The sequence below is a fragment of the Stigmatopora nigra genome, chromosome 11 (genome assembly GCF_051989575.1).
Source record: "Stigmatopora nigra isolate UIUO_SnigA chromosome 11, RoL_Snig_1.1, whole genome shotgun sequence".
NCBI lineage: Eukaryota > Metazoa > Chordata > Actinopteri > Syngnathiformes > Syngnathidae > Stigmatopora > Stigmatopora nigra.
The window spans coordinates 7,186,296-7,210,832 of record NC_135518.1 but is presented as its reverse complement, the minus strand read 5'-3'; the positions used below and the strand labels follow the sequence as shown (position 1 = coordinate 7,210,832).

General features: G+C 40.9%; 2 protein-coding genes across 6 annotated transcripts in view; one reads left to right on the top strand and one right to left on the bottom strand.

The window, feature by feature from the left end:
• The window catches only part of arsh (arylsulfatase H), an 80,836-nt gene that overhangs the window by 44,119 nt on the left and 12,180 nt on the right, over nt 1-24,537 (bottom strand). The window contains exon 13 of one of the 4 annotated variants that reach the window (XM_077728617.1): nt 3,991-4,132. The exons of the other annotated variants lie outside the window; for them this stretch is intronic. The gene's annotated coding sequence lies outside the window, so the exon portion shown is untranslated. The remainder of the gene's footprint in view (nt 1-3,990; nt 4,133-24,537) is intronic. 4 annotated transcript variants of the gene reach the window in all.
• Nucleotides 1,315-15,294, top strand: LOC144204558 (matrix-remodeling-associated protein 5-like). 2 transcript variants are annotated; one of them, XM_077728610.1, is made up of 11 exons: nt 1,315-1,487; nt 1,881-2,010; nt 2,687-2,928; nt 3,245-3,396; nt 4,017-7,273; nt 8,233-8,374; nt 9,247-9,382; nt 9,711-10,802; nt 10,890-11,097; nt 11,714-11,935; nt 11,998-15,294. In XM_077728610.1, exons 1-11 carry the CDS (start codon nt 1,315-1,317, stop codon nt 13,870-13,872), a joined length of 7,629 nt encoding a protein of 2,542 aa, XP_077584736.1. In that variant the 3' UTR covers nt 13,873-15,294. The 2 variants fall into 2 exon arrangements, with proteins under 2 accessions (XP_077584736.1, XP_077584735.1); XM_077728609.1 differs by having other exon boundaries at nt 8,230-8,374.

Here is a 24,537-nt window from a genome sequence, read left to right as displayed (position 1 = left end):
GATTTTAAATACTTTTAGTGCATGTTATAATACTCAAATGAGGAATGCAAAAGTTCTATGCATGAGTTTTAAAAAGATGCTAGAGAAACTGCATGTGCCTAAAAGCCATATTTCTTTCATATAGAACATCAGCAGTGTACGTCTGAGGTCGTAAATTAGAATCCCGTTTCACTATATATGGAGTTTAATGCATTCTAAAAACATGTATGTTAATTAAGCAAAGATTGAGACTAGAGTCATATCATCAGGAAAATTCAATTTACCTAGACTATCTAAATTATACATACACCAAGTGAAAATTTGAGTGCAAATGGATTGGCTGGTGACCTTGGGTGTACCTACACTTAAGCTCAAGAATGCTGACAACTGAGTGAGGATGAGCAGGATTAAGATAAATGCCCTCAAGCAACAAGTTATTTCAGGAGATAAATGAAAACATCAATGAATAAAACCATGAAATAATGCATTTCTGACTTTAAGGGGCAGCAAGAAAATTGTGTTTACATAATTTTCCAGGTGTACATCTCTCAATTTTCTGGCCAATAGCCGATTTTTGAAAATTCTGTCCTACAAATTTAGATTTTTTTGATGATCTCGATTTCTTTCCTAAACAACTTAACATTCTAATCAATCTTGTTTCATTGAGCAATTCCTGTGAAACAAGACTGTTTAACCATACGTGTTGTTCAAGAATAAATGAAAAGTTAATAACCTATGTTCCCAAACTACTTAATTCCAATTTCCTCTATCACAAAAAAAGGCAGCTGTAGTTTGCTTTAAAGGAAAACTAAGGAAATGAAGTTACTAATTTCATTTTCTGATTAAGAAAACTACTAGATTATATTATGTCGGTATTTCTTTCTTTTTTTTAGAACACATTTTAAAATGTTCTAATGCTGAAACTGTTTGACTAACAGTTTGAGTGAATTCGCAAACTAAGCTCATGCAAAAGTAACGTAGCCACCTAGTGACGGCAAAGCAATTACCAAACCGTGATTATATGAAACATCAATACAAAACTCCACGTCTGCTACTTCCCACATTTAACATAGCAAAGAGCAGCAGACATGACAACCATAAACATTATGTTGGGATCTGGAAAGTATGAAAGTGCCCTAATATGGTGACATTAATAACCACGGATGTCCGTCACATTCTACATAGCATCAAACGAAGCATTTTCATCATGACTCAACTCTATCTTAAAGGTGGCACCTCTGCTGTACACACATATATGATGGATTAATAACTTTCTGACAGTTACAGTTACACTAATGTCTTTACTTCAGGCCACTGCTAACCTAGAAGATAAAGATGTATCTGAACATAGCTGCGCTGGTGGCATTATGGGCCCTTGTGGTTCCCGGGGGCCAAGCATGCCCCAGGAGCTGCAACTGCTACCAGGTCAGCGAAGTCCATTGTACTTTCCGCTCCCTGTTCACCGTTCCTACTGGACTGCCAGCACACACACGGCGCATCAACTTGGGGTAAAGACCGCCGGTTTGCACACTTCACATGTACACGAGCTAATTGTCACACAGTGCCTTTGTTGATTGGGTAAACAAATGCTAAATTGGACCGGAGGTGTCAAACAATGCAGACGCTCTAACCAATCGCTGGGCTGCCCTAAATTCTAATTTAAAAAATGTATAATTAGAATTTAAACCTGGTGTTCACATATGCGGACATTGCATTCTAGGGCCACACTTGTATACCAAATGTTAATATTGTAATCACAAAAAAGTTATGGTGAAATAAATAATCTGTTAATACCACCAGTGTCACAGATTATTGATTCTACAGGGTCTGCTGCAGAGCTAAAGCTGCTTGTGTGAGGCAATTAATTGATGTTTCACTGTCCACCACCTCCCGCCATACAGGTTTAACAGCATCAGCAGGATCCATGACAGATCGCTGGCCGGTCTACAGAGGTTAGAGCTTTTGATGCTGCACAGCAATGACATCCACCAACTGCCGGATGCATTGTTTCGAGACCTGAAATCACTGCAGGTGAAGTGGGAAGGGGGACCCAATTACCATTCTTGGAATGAGATTCATAATAGAAAACGGTACTTCAATTTAAAGAAGGGTATGCCGACTAACGAAATGAGGTTATGGCCTATTCAAAAATGCAGAGTGTAGTGGTGGCTATATGAGTTCTCCCTAAACCGTTGCAGTAGCTGTAGTGTTTTCTGTTACCCCAACTGACTGACATTTCCGCCAATGCACCAGCCTTGTATTTGTCCGTGGAAATTTAGACAGGAACCCGAATTTAACGATGTTCTTCACCGAGCCGCGGTTTCTTTCATCTCGTAGCCAAACAGGGATATATGTTGAATTCGCCATACCGTGATAATAGGATCCATATTTTCGTCTGCCTGAATTGTCAGCAGCTGGAACTTTCCCACTTTTGGAAGTAGCCACCCTGGAGAGCTGATTTATCATGAGCCTAACAGAAATTCCACAACGTGGTTTTCATCAACATGCACCCTCTCGCAATTCTGTCAACTCTTCCCCTATGCCTGGAAAAGTGAGATTCAGCTTAGCATACCAGAAGGCAAACTTTAAATATAAAATATTCATGATCCAAAATATTCAAGATGAGCTCCAAAATATTTGTCTTAATTCTAGTCACCGAACATATCTTCCGGTCTCTTCTAAATGTAATTTCTTTCCACCACGGCAGATATTGAAGCTGAGTTACAACAAACTGAAAGAAATCGCTTCATGGCAGACTTTCTCTGGGCTGACCTCGCTACTTCGTCTATACTTGGATCATAACCATCTCCAGTACATCCACCCGAGGGCCTTGCTTCAGCTGCCCAGCCTCCGTCTGCTACGTCTTCAAGGAAACAGGCTGCATCAGCTACATCCCCACGCTTTGTGCACACTATCCCTACTCAACACTTACTATTTTTCAACACTCCGGTGGGTTGAGTCTCTAAAACTAAAACTTAGTTTTGCCTATATTTCACCACCAGTGCTTCAAACATTGTAGTACATGTGGCATTTTACCTGGAGGGATAATTCAGTGATGGTCACCGCTGAACCTACCAGTCAAATTGATTGGGTGTCTAACACAGTCAATAGCACCCATTTAGTTAAAATTTCTCTGATTGATGCTCGTAAACTCTTTGACGTGGTACTTAATTTCTGTAAAATGTTTAAGAACTGGTTTACCAAACATACAAATACAGGTATGATATACAGTTAAACTATTCCCCCTCCTCTTCCCTATCTGTAGGCACCTTGATGTGTCCAACAACAGTTTAATCACCCTGCCCAAGGCTACTTTGCAGACTGCACCGATGCTGGAATCTCTAGCGCTTCAGGCTAATCCCTGGAGCTGCGACTGCAGTATGAGTTGGCTCGCCTCTTGGCGTATTCTCCATCCAGGTTTGTTGGCCTTTATTTTAAATTCAACTGAATGAGAGGGCCCAAAAAGAAGGTAAAAGTTATCTTAAGAATTTAAAAGAGAAAAACAACCTTCCTGACTGATTGATGAGCCTGTAATATTTTGTAACCTATATCAAAATATCAAATAAAGCTTGATGGTTGATATACGAGTTACATTTACAATTAAATACACGTGGTTGTGTTTACGTGTACATTTGACATTCCTGGTTTTAATCACATGCACTCTCTTGGCTTTCATGACCAGAATTTTATCCTATGCAGCAATTTTCAAAAAGACTCAAAAGGAAGACAGGAATTTCAAACTCCTCTCATTGACATGCCAGACTTAACCTCCCATGACTAATACATATTGGCAGCATTGTGTGCAGGCAGTTGAAACAAAGGCTAATGCTTGCCATGGAATAATTAGGTTTGCATATTTACGATTTATGGGCAGATTAAATAACCGTATCAAATTACTAAGTGATATGAAGTGTAATTAATAGTACCGAACAATGTGCCTTCTAAATTTGGCATTAGCAATGTATGCAGGCATCAACATAATATATATGGGATGGAGGAGCACGTTCTTACATCTTTCTTTTACTCTTTTCATCCAGACTTGATGAAATGTACAGGAGATTCTCAGTGTCCGACATGTGAATCGCCAAGGGCCCTTCAAGGTCAAGGTTTGATTGATCAGAAAGATATGGCCTGCATCTCCCCTGTTTTTACCCTGGAGGCAGAAGAGACGCCTTCAGAGACAAACCTGGATGAAATAAGACCGAGCGAGTCCTTCAGAGAGCCTTTGGGTGCGGCATCTCTAGGCTTGTCAGATCAACTGGGGAACAGTGTTGAACTGCGCTGCAACGTTAGTCACTCGGCAGACTCTCCGGCCCCAGATCTCTCTCTTCCCTCATCGTCTCCTGTAGCCATGGCTCTATCTTTCACCCTGGAGTGCCTTGTGGCAAAGGAGAGCTATGAAAGTCTTTGGAGGATCCTGGCTTACTACAGTGAGACCGCAGTGCACCTCGAGCGGGAAATCATGCTGAGTAAAGCCCCAGAACTGGCCTACCGCTATAGACAGACATCAGAGACAGAGGGCTATTACAATACTGGGGTCAAAGCCTCTCTTGCAACAGGACCACACTGGCTAATGCAGCCTGCTATTGGTATTCAGCTCAATAGAGCACAGTCAAGTCGACAAATAGTTAGCCTTACATATTCAACCAGAGTTTCTGCTCATCCTGACCCCACTCCAGTTGCTGCAACATCAACCCCTATTTCCCACCCATGGGTACTCATTTCGATGAACCATACCACTACATCAATAACAGGCCTAGAAGGCACTAGATTGGAGCTCTCCTGCCCACTACTGAGCTCTGGTCCCCCAAAGGTACAGTGGATTCTGCCAGATGGCTCCAAACTGATCTCCCCATCCAGTAGCCAAGACGGAAAAATTCAGGTCTCTGGCTCTAGGCTGCTATTACAGAATGTGCAACTATCAAATAGAGGGATTTACTACTGTGTCACTCAGGCTGGCAAGGACTTAGATGTTCTCCCACTGCACGTGGTAGTAGAGAGGTCCTCTGCCCCACAATCAGGTGAGAATGTTGGAGCTCCTGTCACAGGAGAATCAGGACAGCCAGTCAGCCTGACCTGTAATGCTTCTGGCTCACCCGAACCACACATTAACTGGGTATTACCGGATGGAAATATAGTAAGGCAGGAATTAGCAGGACGAGGTGGCTTAACTGTACAATCAAATGGCAGTCTATTCTTTCCCAAGCCCTCTATGAGAGATGCTGGTCATTATCGTTGTGTTGCTGTCAACCAGTATGGTAGTGCCTCTCTGTCCATGACCCTTGAAATAAATCAAAGAAAGACTTTGTCACTTGGAAATGTTCCCGGGGGGCCACAATCTGCCTCTGGGAGATCAACAAAGATACGAGCACCATTACTAAGTCAAATAGAGGAAGGATCAGGCGCTGAATTGGAGGAAAATGATAGAAGCACTCAAGTCTACAGGAAACCTCACATTCCACAATCTTCACACAGACTAAATCAAGTTAGGAAGCCCATAAGACGGGGGCCTTTGAGAGAAGGTCCCTTGAGGAGGGGAGGGAGGCCTCTAACACCGGAGCAGAGAAGAAATCGTTATAGCACCAACAAACAAAAAATTGACCCACTCAAATGGGCAGACATACTAGCAAAAATACGTCAAAAGACTACAGTCACGGACAGTAATGAGGACATCACAACAGAAAAGCCCAGAGCAAATTCTTTGAGAAGAGACGAGGACAGTGAAGAGCAAAGAGGTAACATAGATAACAAAGAGAGAGAGGGAAATGAGGGATTAGAAATGGAGGGCTCATCAGTTGACGACGCATTTCTGCAAGAGGAAAGTTTACAGCCTGTTTACCCCACCCGCACAATAGTGATCACAACCCAAGCAAAACCTGCGAGTAAAGAGTACTCAGTAACACAGCCCTATGACAACGAGCATGAGAATGTGACACCATATACAAAATCACAAACAGATTTAGTTAACTTAAATCCAACATTAGAAGGTAATGAAATTGATCCAGATCAAGTACGAGCAGAGGAGCAGGAAGCAAAGCCCACCTCTAGTGTCATTCCTTTAAAACCACAAAAAGGACAATTCCCTAATTCAGTTTCAAATACTACACGGCCACAAAGCCCTTGGAACTCTCGCAGAAGGATTGGACAGCGAAGGCGAGTTATCAACAGGACGAGGGGTCGATCCAAGAAACCACTTCAACCGTCACCCGATTCACTAAAAAGTTCAACACCTGACATTACTACAACCCAAATGACAACAACCAAATTGCCGGCAACTATGTCAGAAAAGATCGATGAAATTAAAACTCACTTTTCAACGTCAAATGTTAACACAGTACGTCCTCCAGTTCCTTCTGTTCTTGGCACAGTTGATATCACAACTACAAAATCTGACTTGCCCACACCAACACCTTCATCCCCCACTTCATCACCCCCCGATGACACAGACGCAACTACAGATGTGATGACTCATTCAGGCAACATTCCAGACAGTGTCGAGTGGCCTGTCTCTAAATCAAAAACCCTGGCAAACACTGACTCTTATGATGCACACAGAAACACACAAACAACCTTAAGCCTAAATGAAGATGGACCCTTGGGCGAAAAGGGTGAAGGGCTGAAAAATAATTTGTTGGACGTCCCAAATGGATCTCAATTCCCCACCCCTCACTTAGCTACCCCTACTGTTTCCTTGACAACAACACATCCAATCAGTTTTACAAATAATCCTGCCAGCACATCTGCTGGTGACCCATTTGTTAACGACACAATTCAAAAATTGACTGCATTTTCTCCTCTGACAAAAAACCTAATTCCGCTCACTTTACCCCCCACAACTACTCCAACTCAAAGGGTCACGACATCTTCCACCCTTACATCTACTGCTCCAACAACTGATTCATCAACTACACTCTTACCAACGACTAGTTTCATGAGGCCAGAGAATTGGGATACATTCAAAACGACTAAAATCCCTGGCCTTTCTACAACAGACACAAGCACTCCTACTTCTAAAAAAAATGTCACTCCAGCCAAAATTACTGAGAGTCAGACTACACCAAGTGCATCTTTTATATCTAGCACAACACCAAAAACAACAGCATCAAGTGCCACTGCATCATCCGGAGAAAGGCCAAACCTCGGCCAGGTCATACCCAAAGGGAGGCCTGTGTCTGGCGTTACGCACGAAAGTCGACCCCCCACTGACTGGAGATACCCTGGAGCTAATTTCATTCCAAATTCACACAGCATCAGGCCACAGTGGTCTCCCTCTCCTCTTCCTGCTGTCCCACGGGTGAGTCTTAATAGATTATAAAAAAAAGTCTTTAACCTAACACATTTTAAAGTCACTTACAATAAGCCTAAAAACAACGGTCTTCTTTGAATGATAATTTAATCACAAAGACTTACGCTCTTTATCTTTAGGAGATTTGCCACCCTCAGTTTGAGAATTCTTAAAGGGTATTTATAAAATGTAATTTACATTACTGGCACTTTCCCATAAAACTGTTATTTGCATTCACACCTACCCAAATGTGGAAGCCCTAGAGCAAAAAGTTCAACAGAAAATGCATAATGAACCTGAAAATAGTTTAATCTGTGATCACATGGTTTGTGGCTAAAGCGAAAGGATGTTTATGGCATTTCGCGATTTGAGGAATTCTTCAAAGCCCCGCCAAAGTCTTTTCAAAAGCCGAGATGAAAAACACATGGTCTATTACAGCTGCATTATGTGTTTGGGCATCTAATCCCAGCGGATCCATAGCAATCAGACGTTAATTCATTTACAAAGCCGTGCAATCCGGTGATGAGCCTGCCAACAAGGAACTATCGATCATAAATGACTATTCTGTAATCTTTCTGTCATACATTTTAAACCTCTATTGGGGCACTCATTTAAACTTATTGGCAGTCTTTAACGGCGTTAGACATGCAATCCATTTTGACTGAGAGAGCCTGGAAGCAAATGATAGTCAAGCACAGGGGTGGCCAAGTCCGGTCCCCGAGAGCCCCATATCCGGTCGGTTTTCCATATCTCCCTCCTCTACCACATCTGAATCAAATTATCAACTCATCAGCAAGCTGTCCAGAAGCTCCATACCTATCCCGATTATTAGATTCAGGTTCAATTTTTAAAAATAGTTGCTAGTCTTCTAAAGAGTTACAACCAACAAAAACATAGGCGGTGTTGTCTTTTGATGCCCAATAGTGCTAACACACATTTTTCCTTTTTTTTTTCATTTGACAAAGCAGTCTTCAGTTTTAAGATCCCGGCCAAGGATTGCAGACCCACATATCAGAACAGTGTCGATCCCAGCGGGAACCATCGCTAGGCTTACTTGTGAAGCTCACGGAGAGCCGAAACCCTCCATCACGTGGACCAAGGTTGCTACAGGTGCATGCAGTGAAACTGATATGCACACATTTGGCCTAGCATACACATGTAGACAAAACACACAATCAATTTATATGGAAATGAGACCAGTCATATCTTCAGTTTACATTCATGTCAAACATTTCTCTCCAGAGTTGTTGGATCTGATTTGTAATCTCAGCAAATATGATGTGGACCTCCATAACAAAGACATCTACTGTATGTTTTCCATTTCCAGGAAAAAAAAAGTAATTTAAATGCGACGTAGGCAGCTGCAGATTTTGTCACCGGAACAGAATAAATAAAGATTGCAGTCACACATTTTAAATTAATATACTTACAACAACCGAATGTCATGGACTGGTTTCTATACAGTTATGTACTGCCATTGGCCTTGTGTAAAACTCTAATTGTACCCAATTTCTTTCATAATATTTTCACAGCTGTCATTTTGACAAAATTAAAACAGTAAGAAGGCCGATTAGGGCCAGGATTATGCTAACTTAATTCCCTGAAATGTTGTAGAGAGCTCAATACAAAACGTTTTAGTAGGAGAGTGCTGTAGTACAAGGTTTTTCTAAAAGTGCCACTTTTCATAATTAAAGTCACAAAATTACAGGTGGAACTGTCTGTCATACTAAATCATAACTGAACTGCCTGAATGTTCATCCACCTTCATGGTTCAGAAATGCCAGTCATAAGTGATTTATTTTTCACTTATGTCACAAATTTGGACTTTTACATCTGACATTCACTTTAGAAAAGGTCACTGAGTTGCACAGGATTATTGTACAATTGATTAATAACACAAATGGTTGGCAAATGTTTTTTTCTCTCTCTAATTTCTCAAGTGGTGCGGTTTCTGATGGGTTTTCTGGGTCTATGTGTTTCAGGAGTAGTGATGTCTGTCCATTCTAGAGCTCAACGGTTTGCCGTTTTACCAAATGGCACTCTTACGATTCAGAATGTTCAACTACAAGACAGGGGCACGTATATTTGCAGTGCACACAGTTTCCTTGGTCGGGACAGGTGAGACCACTTCAATTCCGGATTTGAACTTATCTACTGCCATTTAAGGCAAACAATAAGTTATTGGTGAAAAAACCCTCTTATATTTGTCAATATTATTAAAAAACAAAGCTCAAGCTTGACCATGAGTCTGGTCTGATCAAGTGATTACATGGCTGTATAGTCATTTCAGTCTACAAATGTCAAATCAATCAGATGCTCATGTGTTTCGCCAATTTGATTTTTGTAAGTGGTAAAATGCCAACTTTTATGTCTTTCACAGTCATGGGCAACCAATGAGTTAATGCACAGTACTTCTACTGAAACTGTTTTGTCTTTCCATGACAAGGCTGCTAACCACTCTGGAAGTGTGGACTCGACCCCCGCGGATGCTGCTTGCAAGCTACAGAGAAGCCACGATCCACCAAGGTGCCGAGGTACACTTGGAGTGTCAAGCCAGTGGTGTTCCGACCCCTCTGCTATCTTGGGTTCTTCCTGACCGGACTGTCCTGACCTCCACGAACAACTCGAGCAATCGAATTACCGTGGAGCAAAACGGAACCCTCCATATCGCATCAACACTTCCCAGTGATCGAGGGTCATATCGTTGTGTGGCTTCCAACTCTGCCGGCGCCGCTAGTGCTTCCGTGCGCTTACACGTGATGGCATTGCCGCCGGTGATACAGCAACCGAGAGAGGAACACTTGCTTTTGAGTCCGGGAGGACCCCTCTATGCTCACTGCACAGCCAAAGGAGCTCCACCACTAACTTTTCGATGGCGCATCCCAGATGGGTCTCTCATTAGTCCTTCTCAGTTCCTCCACGGCAACCTTTTCGTCTTGCCAAATGGGACCCTACATATTCGAAAAGTCGGCCCGAAGGACACTGGCAGTTACGAATGCACCTCTCTTAATGCAGTTGGAATGGATAAGAGGACAGTAAGGGTGGAACTTAAAAAGGAAGCTCAAGGAGAAGTGTCAAGCGATCTGAAAAACATACCGTTTTCAGCCACAGTTCTGAAAAACAGACCTTCGCCTCATCCACCCTTCCAGTCAAAGCCGCTTGACTCTGCCAAATTGACCCCTCTCAACCCCAAATACCCATTTTACCCTCATCAGCCCATTTATGCTGACTCAGCCTCGAAAATCAATAGAACAGTCCTCACCTCTCCCTCGCAATTGACTAACTTGACACAAACGCACGTAGCTACACACAACAGCACACTCACCTCACACACATCTGACAATGGCAAAGCTTCAGTTATTTTGCACACCATGCCAGCATCTCCATTCAGCAAAGCCCGAATTGTTTCAACCTCACCCTCTATCACTTATGTGACCTACGAGGAGAATATGCAGCTCCACTGCTCTGTAACGGGCAACCCATCCCCCATTATCATTTGGAGGACCCCCAACAGAAAACTGGTGGACATTAATTTCAGGTACGTGCAAGGAAAACTTGTATCACATGAAATGTACATATTCACAATTGCGTCTGTTTTGTGTTCTTCCCGACATTGAAACTGAAGTTATGACAGACGACTTAAAGTGCACCACAACGGAACCCTGTCAGTCCAGTCTGTGACAGATCGTGACGTCGGAGACTACCTATGCATTGCACGCAACAAAGTTGCTGATGATTATCGCCTCCTGCGTGTGTCTACGGTTATCAAGCCAGCAAAGATTGAGCCAAAACAGCCCTTCAATCAGATGGTGTCATTTGGAAAGGCACTCAAGGTACTGTTTCACACTAAAGAGGAATACGTCAATGCTGAAATTACCTTTTACGAACCGTGACAGATTATATATCAGCGTCAAAGTAATTGATCCAGAGATTAGATTTATGACATAAAAAGTCCCAGGCGGCTCAGGTCAATGATCTAATCAGCACATGTCTTAAGCCATTTGTCAGACTTTCAGGGTTTGTGAAACAAGACCTTTATTTCATTACAATTGTCTGGGATTTAAGATCCTTGCGATAACTTGGGTCAAAGTCAACACTATGGCAGTTGATTACTATAGGCTGTGGATGTGTGACAGATCTATAAAAAAACATCTAATTTTATAATGGTTTAGAGAACATGTTTTTTTTTTGCTACTGCAGAGCCCTGTTGTTTAATTAGTCAAAAAGTGATTGAGCAGTTTAACCCTCTGTAGGCTAATGAAGACCTGGCACCCACACCACATTTTGGGTCATGTAACCACAAAACTAACATTTTGAGTATCATTCCCTGAGAGCCTTTCCCAAACAAAATATCGCTCCGCCAACGGCAGCCAATGAATGAAATGAGTGCCTATGAATGATCATTGGAACAGCAGTTACAAACAAATAATATTTTTTTGTTCATTGTAGGTAGACTGTTTGGCATCAGGATTACCTAAGCCAGCAGTCAGTTGGAGTCTACCAGATGGAACTATGGTGAACAGTATCTTACAAGGAGAAGCAAGAGCAGGCCGAGGACGGAGACTTATTGTTTTCAATAATGGAACATTGCTGGTTCCAACTGTGGGGCGGGGAGAAGAAGGCGAGTACACTTGTTACGCTAAGAACCAAGGAGGTCAAGATACCATGAAGGTAAGAGTCAAGCAAAATACAGAAAAAAAATGTTCTTTTGCTTAAAGCTATTTCCTTTTAAGGTTCAAGTCAAGGTTCTGATGACATCTCCACCAATCTTTAACGATGACAAAAGCTATCAAGTCATTAAAGTACGTCAAGGATATACAGCCATCATTCGCTGCCAAGCTGCTGGGGATCCAACCCCAACCGTTACCTGGTTTTCCCCAGCGCGTCGCGTTATCAAATCCAGTTCTGGTTTTTATTCTGACCGGATTGTGGTGCCTTCTCCTGGAACATTGGAGGTGCGTAGAGCCCAGAAGATTGACGCAGGAAACTACACGTGCCGAGCGAGCAACTCAGCTGGAGAAAGAAGTATGGTAGTAGGCCTGGAGGTGGATGTTCCTAATAATGGATACAATGGCTATAGTGATAGCAGAAGCCGTATAAGGACAATCGATGGATTTAACAAAGCGACTAATAGCCTTGATCCAGTCCCCAGGAGTGATAGTGAAAATGGATTCAAAAAGCCAAGTACTTTAGTCACAACACAGCTTGGTCGTGTTGTGCGTATCGGTGTAAAGAGTGATGGCAATATAGGCGTAAGAGCTGAAAACAGTGAAATCGACAATAGAAACCTACATGGAAATTTAAAAAACCTGAGGAGAAACAGTCCCAGTTCAGTTACAGAAAGAAGTGTTGCAAGCAATCTTGGACCGAGAAGTAATGAAGTGGCAGTGCAAAAAGCTAACAATGACCCCAGTCGGAATGCAGGGCTTGTCGGGGATATTTCAAGAACTGGCGTACAACTGAGTACAAACAACAGAGGCAGAGGCGACTTGAGTAGTTGGAAGATTACTGCCAACGCAGGCACTGGTAGCACCAATAATAAACTTGTGGGCTTGGTAACAACCGGGAAACAGCGGATAATGAAGGGCCAAACGGTTGTTTTGCCTTGTCCGTCTCAAGGGTCCGCTTCCTTAACCTGGTATCTGCCTGGCAATGGCGTACTGCCAGCCCCTTACTACGGTAGCCGGCTCACAGTGCACAGGAACGGTTCCCTGGAGCTGCGGGGTGCCCGGATGAGCGACAGTGGTACTTTAGTGTGCGTAGTAAGAGGCACCACAGGAGAAACCAGAATTCAAGTGGAGTTAGAAGTCTCGGAGCCACAAGAAGCATCCCGCCCACTTTTGTCTCTGACATCTCGATCAGGAGCCGTACGACAAGCCTCTCAGTACGGACCCCTCGTGTTTGAGGTGCCTCGCCCCCCAGTTTCTCAAAAGTCATCGCAACGTGGGCCGTCCTCACTTGTAGGCCCCGATCCCGTGGGTCCTCCCGCCCCTTCTGCCAACTCCCCAATGGCAGTGAGCTCCCAAACAGCTTCTCTAATGAGCATAACAAACGGAGAGACCCTTCGCTTACCCTGCTATTCTTCTCAGACCCCAAAACGTACCCTAGGACCCCTTTCTTGGACGTTACCAAGTGGCAAGGTCATGTCCAGGGGTGGCAACAGGGACTCTGGCCGATACTTTGTCCAAGAAGATGGAACGCTAGTGATCCAACAGGCATCAGTGTTTGACCGAGGCACTTATACCTGCAGATCCACTGACCCTGAAACTTCTTCAGTTTCAGTTGTTACAGTCCCCGTCATTATTATCGCTTACCCGCCGCGCATCACAACAGGGCCCTCACCTGTGACCTACACACGTCCTGGTGTCGCCGTGGAGCTACCTTGCCTCACCATAGCAACTCCCAGGGCGATGGTTACCTGGGAAACGCCAGATATGACACAGCTGAGGGTGCTGGGCCAGGGCCGTATCTATGGCAACCGTTATCTCAGTCCTCAGGGTTCTCTAGTGATACAGAAACCGTCGAGTCGGGACACGGGATTTTACAAATGCACGGCTAAAAATGTTGTAGGGGTGGATTCCAAGACAACATACCTGCATGTTATATAACGAGGTAAAACACGTGCATATAGTCTTAACCCTTTAAAGGGCATGTGACATTTTTGGGTCCAAAATGACTGGATGCCTGGTACCACCAATGGCAGCCCACGAGTTAAAAAGTGCTCTATAAAGGGTTAATTCAGTGCCTTAATACAGTGTGACCCTCATGCCCAAAGGAACTGCAAAGCTTTGTTTAGGTATTGATGATGTTGAAGACAACAGTACAATACATCCTATTTGTCTGTTTGTTTGTCTAGGCTGAAAAAAGTTTGCGTTTTTTGTTTGTCTCTTGAAGTTATTTGTTTAGACAGTCACCAATTTACTAAACGTGCCTTGTCTTTATGAAAAGACTAAACCCTATTTTCAAAATGGTGCTCAACTTACATATTTATGATTTTATGATGCGCATCACTGTGGTGGTTACTTTGTACATATCGATCAACTTTCAGCTGTGGTTTTGAATACTGCCACTGCAGCATTAATTACATACTGTATAGATATCTCTCAATCAGTAAATGCCACATTTAAAGAATCCAAATTCTCATACATGACACTAATTTTCTCTTAAATTCTAAATACTTTAGATAAATATTAGTTTTTTAATGCCTCATTCAGATTCCTGCATCTCAGACTTATAACTGCGGCTGCGTGATAATGTTCAAAGACTTAAAAATATGTTTGCAAGACAAAGTGCATATTTGTAAAATTGTGCTGATATAAAATGTCTTATTCTCAATATGGCCACAATGATAGCAACCCAAAGCAATTTTTTTGTTGATTTTAAGTTATTGATCTTGAAAATACTTTATAAACATTTCCTCATGACAGAGGTGGGGAACCTATGAACTGTGGGTAATTATAAAGACCACTTGAACCTCTAATAGAGCAGACGTCCACCATATTTAATTGAGTTGGCACTCATTCCGCCTCTATTCTCCTCAAATACCCAGCAAATGTGATGTAAGCTAATCTCCTATAAACTTATTGCAAAATAACTTTCTGAATTTTGTGACCTTGACCCCATGGCCCTAAAATTCAAAGACTTCTTTCAAATACATCCTTGCCAGTTGCATAATGCTAATTTGTTCTTGACTTCTCTTGTGCATACTATGGGCTGGAGCAATAAACATTATTGCAATAATATTCTCCAGTTTGCCCTCCAGTAGGACTTGTTTAAAAATTGAAAGAATATCCACCCTCTGTCTAATCTTAAGAGGGAAATTGTTGTATCTGTCAAGCAATAAGAAAGTTTTATAATTTTAACAGCAGCAATGTAATAATAAAAAGAAAAATAAGACATAATAGGCCTTCAGTGTTTGTTTGCTTTTCAAACGCAGCCGTGGAAGCTAAAATGAGGTTTTGAACATGACTATTATTTTCACTGGAAACTGCAATAAACTCATGAGCCTAAAGTGCCAAATGAAAGATGACACATGCCTCCTTGTGTGTTCTAACATCCCCATAAAACATCTTGGCTTCAAATTATACAATATGAGGACACAATTAATGATCAAATGACTTTAACAAGATTAGTGAACAATCAAACTGTTTTTATTGTGATGTTATTCAGATGATTCACGAAAACATCACATCTGTTGGCACACCAGGAGCTCTGCTAATTTAAAACATGATCCATTGCTAACTATATTTCTTTTGTTGCACAAGATACGATAGAGCACAACAAATTTACTTATGTTTTCATAATTCCTTTTAATGTGCCAGACTTTTTTTTAAATCCAAATTTCATTCTGATCCTTGCACGATTTACAGCCATAACAATTTTGTTTATGCCCTCAAAAGCACAAGTCTAACTGTCTAAAAATTGAAATTAGTCAAGTAATGCAAACCGCTAAAAATGACTATTTTGCATATTTTTAACTGCGATATCACCACATTATCAGGAATCGTCCAACACCGCACAGTATCAGAATTGGGTAATTAAATATGGTATAACTCCAGTATTTTTTTTAAAAGCCCAATGATTTAACATACAAGATAAAGGAAATAATTGGATTGCATGTTAAGATTTCCCTCATATTTTTCCATTTTTTTTGTACAAAAAACACTATCGGGACAGAAACATCCATCAAACAGACCGAGGAAATAAACTACTCTTTAAATAAACGACAACAACATAGTAAAACATGTTAATAAAAGCCCATTTACTTGAATGAGAGTCGTTGTTGTGCTTTAGGGCCACGCTCGCATCTTACTCTGTAGACTAATGGCAGCTTAAGCTTTCCAACTGTTCCAACAACACACAAATTACTAGTCATGTCATCCTTTCCTAAGAGCACTAGTATTTATGTATTCAAATAGAAACCAGGCTGTCCTCATTTTTCTTTCCCAACAGAGATTTGAACGAAAGAAATGCTCATGACAGTGGATGAAATGTTTCCAAATACATTTTGCTACTGATTACATGCTATAATAGCGATTAACGTTCATAATGAGCGTGTTTCCCATTGAGATCTCTCAGTTCTTTCTAACCTTCATTTGGAAAGCAATATATTTTCCTCAACACCTCATTAACTCACACCAGTATAAATAAACTCTTGCCATGATTCTTCACTTCATTTTCTCAAGTGGCTCCAAGAAATTGATTATCATCAAAATCATTTTCTTCCAACTGTATAACCGCATTGTAAAATTGAAAAAAAAGATCAAATAGAATTGTTTGAAAAGCATCTGAAATCCTTTAGTGGGCTAGTATATGTGCAAGTTCTATAATAACATCTTAATTTGGACATTTTGTTTAAAAGCAAACATACAATTTCAGTCCACTTTTGAAAATGATTGAAAGGACAAATGTTTTCATTTAGCATGGGGTAGAAATGGGAAAGATTCCATTTCCATGCCCAATTCTTGAATACTTTTAAATTGCATTTGCTTCCAGTAAACAAAAAGATTACAGTGTACCTAATTTAAAGTCAGCAGGCTCCCATTCTAAGACTCCATCTTAACTACAACGCGTGAGATGTATTGCAAATAGTTTACAAATAGTAACTGATTAGGACCAAGTTGATTAACTGCGGCAGCTCTAACAACGATGCATGCATACAAACCCAAGTAGTGAGTGGACTGTAAAATTATTTTCTATCAGACTACAGCAGCAAATCCTAATGCTAAAAGTATTCCACCCACTTACATATCAAAAAAGACTGTATTCTCTAACGGTTTACTCCATTTTATTTGTCATTCATCCATTTATTGGGTGTTTCCCCCATGTGTGCAAAAGAGAAGAAAGCCTGAATTCAAGGCTACCCTCTCAACAGCTGACCCTCTCAAAATACTCCGTCGCACATACTTCACACGGTGATATCACCCCTCTGAAACCGGCTGTGTTTACACTAACACTTAAGCCCATCGTCATTGCCTTTTAGTGTGATAAGCATCAGTCCACAGTCTGGCTAAAAGTGTGAAGAGAACTCAACAGGAAGAACATTATTTGACGTAATTTATACACGGCCATTGATGGCAGTGGTCCAAATGGATTAAACGTCTAGTGCCGTCAATAGCACGGATAGATGAGCATTTGTACCCTGTTCTCCCAGTTTAAACAAATGTGCTGTTTACACTTGTCAATGGCAGACAATGAGTTAATAGCAATAGATTTCCAACCTGTTTTGATAGGCAAAACGGTGTGGATGTGTATTGCCATTTAACGAAGCCAAGCAGTTAATGGCACTATTACTGAGAGGGGAAAAAAATGATAAAAAGGGAAAAAAAATCTTCTCCAAACATATTGGATGACTATCGCCATCTGTGGCGATCAGTAATTAAACATTTCAGTTTAATTACCTCATCAATGTCAGTAAATGTATAAGACTCAAAGAGTATGTGCAGTGGTAGTTAGCAAAAATGGAATTACATTTAGGGGACAAAATACCCATTAACGTTAATAAACGTCCAATCCGTTTTGATAGACAAAATGGAAAAGAAGTCGATTGTAAAATGTTTAGTATTTACAGACTATTTGCTATGGTGTTTAAATAGATTGGACATCTATTGTTGTCAGTGGCGGCAGAAGATGTAAAAACACAAGCTTTACACAAAAATCCTCCCCAATTATAAATGACTAGCCAAGAGCAAATGAATCCATTATCGGGCAGCCAATAAAAGGCCCAAAAGCAGCAATCAATTCATGGAGCAGCGAGTTTGCATGGAATTCATGTTAAATTCAATTGCACAATACTACAACTATTCTCATAGAAAAGCTTTTTGGTAAAAATGGTGATATCAATCTAGAATTAGCGATTCTGATGTTGAAATAAGATACTTTTGCACGGTTTCTAAAGGTCCAATAACATGGAGGCGATGGGAAAAAAAACCTTAAGGAAGTTGTTAACCATGGTCCACATCAGCCTTAAATTCAACTAAGAGTCAGTGACCTCATCACCAGGAGTGATATTTTACACCCGGTGAGACAACTGGTCACTGCTGAGAGCACACTCAAATGGGTGTGTGTATGTAAGGGTCAGCTGTGTGTTGTGTTAATGGGTTGCCAGGGAGACTGAGATGAGGTTTAATGATAATACAAGGCTTTCAAATCGGTCAGTCACAATAATGTTTTAGACTGTAAAATCGGGCCATTTAAATAAAGCATGAAACTAAAAGTAAACGATAAATCTGGGCTGCCAGTGTGTGCACGCATATAAATGCATCCGCTCAGCCTGGATGCTAATGTCTCTAACATTTATGCGAATGATCACGCTGAGACAAAGTTTAAAGTGACAGCAGTCACAGCAATGGGCCTCAGACTGATTAACAAACCGCAGGCACAATTTCCTCTCTTCTGTCAAGGCAACCTGACCTCTGACATGTGAATTAGCTTAATTTAACTAGATAAAAAGTCACAAATTGACACATTCTGGGTACTCTGCTGCATCTGCTTAGTCTAGATTTGACGTATTGTCCATTTTACGTAGAAAATCTCACAGTAGTTTGTGACCATGGACTGGAGGAATAGAGTGGATAAAGGCTTAGTTATGCCACTTATTGCGTTGAGTAGACTCCAATTCCTCCCCACTTCTCACGAATTATGGCGCTGAGTTTCCATCTGCGTTTGTGAAGCCCATTTAAGGACTTTTTGGGCAGTATTTGAGACATCTGAACACTTGTTGTTTTGGTCAGTATCTGAAGTACAAGTAAACAAATCCTAACATTCTACGGAGATAAACGTAAAAACTGTTCACTAGACATTTTTTTGCGCAATTGTGTGTCATTCTGTTAATTGTAACATATACGTGTGTATGTTTATCTGTTTTTGGGATGCAGGAAATTGCACAAGAAAAACACACTTGTCTTGATAACTGTGCATGGAAAATACTACAGGCTAAGACCAACAATACAAGAAAAGCACTTTCTATTCCAATATAACATAGATTTCTGTCACCAGAATGACAACAGGCCTAATTTAGAATAATGTGATGATGGTCAAATCAAACATGTTATCATTAGCGACTATGAAATTGATATATTTTGACCCAGCCTCCACGAGCAATCTCTGGGACATTTCCAGAGAAGTATTTTCCGCATTGTAAATCATCCCTTGTTTGTGAAACTGCAGTGTATTTCTGTTTTTTTAGTATTCCAAAGATTTGCGAATCTACTGTGAAGGGTGGGTCAGGCAGATGGAAGAGTGATGCTCTGATGTCAAGGCAGTCTCCATTCTCTGGAGGGGAAAAAAAATGACTCATGGGCTACATTAGTGGATGGCCTACATATACTGAAACCTGGATCACTACCCCGGAAGACAACACTCAGGCATGCAATCAAAGATGTAGAATTTGAAAGAACAAAAAGAGAGAGAGATGAGAAATGGTTGCAGAAGGTTAGACTGCTGCCTTGAGCTGTATGGATTTCGACCCCTTCAAAAGTTGAAATATGCTCTGACTTTGTGCAGATTGGAGGCAACAAAAGAACACAATGCTAGCATGGATTAACCATTCAAGTCATGTTCCCAGGGACAAAGATTTCCAAAGGAGTCGAGCCGGGGCAAAGATAGCATGAGGCATGAACCCAGCTATCGTGAAACGAGGGACCTTTTACAGAGATAGGATTTATATTGCTGGAGACTGACTCCCTAACGTCCGCCACCATTTGGCAATGATAACGGTAAAAGGACTTAATTTGTACAGTGGCATTTACCTCTTTTAAAACACTGTGTGCCCCTACAATTGACTGGCCAATGATTATTCTTTCCCCGTCTACACAAAATGATGTGGCGGGCCAGATCTAGCCCCGGGAACTTGAGTTTAACACCCATATATTAGTCAATTATTAACCACTATTAAGTGTTTGAAAGGCCATTTTCTCATTAGACATATAATATTATCATTAACAGTCAGTGGTAGATGTCCAATCCATTTGAACTGGAATGATAGCTCTCAGCCCTCCCTGTCCAATGACTCCAATTTTTTTGAAACGTGTCTATTTTTATTCCCTTCCTATTTTGTTAAAGCACTGCTTTTACATGCCGTTTTGCCATAACACCATCTGCCTCTGGTGCTGAGGGAAATTCAATCTGCAACCTTCTAATTTGTCTCCGTTTCCTCTGGGTGGGAATTGCGGAGTAACTCATGATATAAGTATAGAGGAAAAACTTGATGGCTCCAAACCAAGATGAATCAAGTTTAGCGTCATGAAATATAGTCTACTGCACTGCAACCTCTGTGTTTCTATAATTATTCATACGTGATTGTAACATCTGACTCAAAGTCAGCCATTGAGAAACGCCTAAAGGCAAAAGCTTCAAGGTCATTTTGATGATGACGACGACCCACGCCTATATTCTTTGAGAATGGCAAAAGTAGCAAAGACTCAAGCGTTACCATGACTAACACTTTGCCAACCATGAGGCACAGTGCTGAACTAACCATGAAGACAATCTTGGAATGACTGTTAGCACAGATGTGATGATGAGAGAATTTTTCTGTTTATACAATCTGTATTCTAAGATGATGGTTGTTACCAGCTGCTTATGTGTTGGTCGATGAAAACCATGTTGGATGATTTTTTTTAAACACAGTAACCTCTCGATTATCACATCTTCACTTATAGGGATTACTGTAAACCACTTTTTCTTATAAATTTCCTTAACGAGCACACTTCATGCACAATTATTTGAAAGAAATGATGTAATAATAACAAAACAAAGTACTAATAAATAAATATTTTTAAAAAGATCATCATAATTCAAAAAATGCTCACTACATCTACAGACACATTTACCTTTCCTCAAATGTACCGAAAGTACACACTAACGAACTGACACCAAAGCACACGCTACAGGTGTCGGAGATAATGACTCACGACAAAAATCTTGCAGCAGGTGAGCTTGCCAAAAGTGAATTAAGATGGGAAAGATTAGCACAGGATAACGAGATTTGAGCAGTGCATAAAGGAATGCGTGACTAGATAAGTGTGAGGGTGGCTGAGAAGAAAACGCAAGAAATCGGCAGACGTAAGAGCGTTACAGTATGTATGCAACAATGCCAAATGATTTATGGCGGTCCTCTTGAGAGTTGACCAAAAAAAAAAAAAATGTTGGAGTACTATGAATGGAGGGATGATAAATGAGGACAACTGGATAGTATGATTAGCTCAGAGAAAGAAGAGGCGGAGCACGATATGAAAAATCACCTAGAATCTCCAGCTAATTAATTCCCTCATTGCCATTGGCTGGAATAGACGTCCAAACCATTCAAACTGGAAGGAGATGGCAACATCTCACCCAACATCACACCCAAATCAGGGCCAATCCTTTTAAGACCAATACAGGTACAATACAAATGATACAATACAAGTGATTTTTAAAAAAAAACATTTTTTAGATCACCTAAATCGAGACTGAATGTTCCATACCTCAGTATTCCTGAAAATCCAAACAGGGGCAATAACACAATTAGATAAGCTCTGCAAACTAGAAGCTGTCCAAGAAAAAAATTCAGGGATCTGCAGACATCTGTTACATGTCGACAAAATCGGAAAGGAGTCTAAAGGTAGCGTGGAAAAGAATACATGAAAAGAAATGTACAGCCAGAGGTGTCTGGGTGCAGACAGATAAAGCAAGAGACTAAGAAAAGACGACTTGTGAAGAGAATCAAGCATTAGAGCGCTTGGTGTGGGTGACGTGTATCAATAGCGGTATTGCGATCTCACTGACCCGGACTTATTCAACCTTGTGTTCAGTGTTGTTTTTTGCTGTTTTTTTTTTTTTTTACAAAAGATTATTGCTAAAGCTACACATGAAGTCAATTGGTGCATCAATCATGACCTGTGATTTAAACTCTTTCAGTGCCATTGATGATGATAGACTTCTAATTGTGTGGTTCTTTTCATCCTTCTGATATGAATTCAAATTAGTTTGACACTAGTAGATGTCCAGTTAGTATAAACTGAAAGGTATGGCTATTAGTAGTACAAAAAAATGCTATAAATCCGATGTTAAATATGACATTTCAGCTCCGTAGGATACGTCGAATTTTCCGATCAAACCAAAGTCAGACGCTTATTTCCCCACGATTGCTCCAGAAGATTAAATTTGTAGGACTTAGTGACAGCGCAGCTGTGCCGTCTTAATTCTTTATTGCAGGGAAAATGAGCTTTCGTGCAGTGTTAAAAGGTTTGAGACAGCGTAAAAAGGTACACAGCGAGGAAATAAAAGGACCAGATTCAGCTGAGAGAGGACACGTTTTAGACTCCTTAGCGATAAGTCTTGTCACAATTTTTTTTAACTTAATAACAACTATACCAGGTTAACTCATTTGCTGCCATTTGAACATTATCAAGATAATGTAATGTTACATCAAATAGATCCAAAAAAGTTAATGAATACAAGTTAAGCTTGGGAAAAAAAACGTCTATGAATGCAAATATAAATGCCATTTTACACATTATCTTGCCTCTTGCACATCATCATTTTGGTTTTCATCACCCTTTGCCATTCCCCATCACTTGGCTGGTGACCACGCCCCCTTGACACCAAGCACCAGTCCTGAGTTGACTCAGATACCCTCAGGTTTGCTGAGTCAGAACGCCATCCTGTTAAATTTCTGATGGTGTCGCCTGCATTCCCAGCGGCCCGTCACGCGCGTACAAACGCACACGGGTTGCCGTTGATTTGCACATATTAATCTCCTTGTGCACCACATCACACTGACGTGCACACGGATCATTAAGGACGCTTGAATTCGTCCATGCCAGTGTCTGGTTAGCACTTGTAAATTCATGCAAGAGCAAAGGCAAATATTACATTTTCACAGACGTGACTTTTCAAATGTGGTTTACATCTGAGCAAAAAAGATTTTGGCAGCAAGAGCTTCTCACTAATTAGCGGCTTGGCTACCCTACTAACATAACAGCCAATATACAACTTTTTTTTTAACGGTATCAAAACTGAGCATTGTTATCTTAGCAAAAACAACAGAGCTAGACGTCCAACCCATTTTGATTTTAACACATTTTCAGTGCTGCTAACTTCTCTCTAGCCAAGAATAAAATGTTCTCCACCTCAATACAAACACTTGACCAAAACCCACTGAAATGAAAGTTAATGACATCATTATGCAACTGGTTTTGCTTCCTATCCACTCCTAAAATAAAATTTAAGGACAGATTGTGAACTCCTTCATGAAATAATGAAGACTATACATATATACATATTAATGAATACAAGTTAAGCTTTACCAACAATTTTTGAGAAGATAAGCAGTGCAGAAAATAAAAGGCAATATTTACCATTTTCTTTTCAAATAAAAAAAAAAACTAATGAATGTTCTGCCAATGACAGCGATTTTTTAAACCCTCCTTTATATTTGCATGACTTGTTTTATCTTTCGCGACATACGAGTGCAGAAATAATGAGAAGATGAGTGAGATCTATTGACATCCACTGTCTATCATACAGTCTGTAGCCCAGTGGATTAGCCTCTTTGTGAGTGAGGGGCGAAGGGAGCGTGATCCACAAATGCAAACAGAGTCAGAGGCGCAGAGAGAAGGAACATCCCCCCAAGGTCTCGGTACATATTTGGACAGACAAACAACGGCATCTGCCAAGCAACTCCGCTGACCAAACTCAGCCTCGAGTGGCTGCCACTATTTCAATATATACTACTACTACTACACACACATTCTCAAACACATGAATGTCTTCTTGTAAGGTTTTAAACATGACCCAGTAATCTTCCGCCGTTATCACCACAACAAAGCTTCTTCTACACTGCAAGATTTTGCACACAAAAAATTCAACACATCAACAAGGGCCGGCTCTAGAGGTGATTGTGTAGTTCCCTTCAAAAAGAGTGCTTTCCGCCAAAGCACCTAGTCATACCTGGAACTCAAACTGAAACTGAAAATGCTCATGGTTTGACCGTCAATTGGTTTGAGCGAGTGCGTAGGATGACAAGGTAAAATGACAAGAATAAACGCAAGATTGTTAAATGCAGTTTGGGGGATTGGGAGAGGTAAAAAGCAAAAAAAATGTGGTTGGCAGATGTTGAAAAGGTGGCTGGCATAGAAATGAAAGGTTTGGAAAGCAGAAAGTGCTGTATGCTGTGGGCAGTGATAAAAAAAAATACCAATAACACTTAGTAGTTTTGTTGCTTTGCTGGTATTTTCATGTATAAAGGCCAGAAGATTAGATTATTATTTTGTATTTCTAGTATGCGTAAA

Bases quoted from the DNA above. Each gene is read 5' to 3' on its own strand.
- LOC144204558 (XM_077728609.1), top strand. From the start codon at position 1,315: ATGTATCTGAACATAGCTGCGCTGGTGGCATTATGGGCCCTTGTGGTT. The intron at 7,274-8,229 runs GTGAGTCTTAAT...CATTTGACAAAG, and splicing joins CTCTTCCTGCTGTCCCACGG to CAGTCTTCAGTTTTAAGATC. The intron at 10,803-10,889 runs GTACGTGCAAGG...TTGAAACTGAAG, and splicing joins CTGGTGGACATTAATTTCAG to TTATGACAGACGACTTAAAG.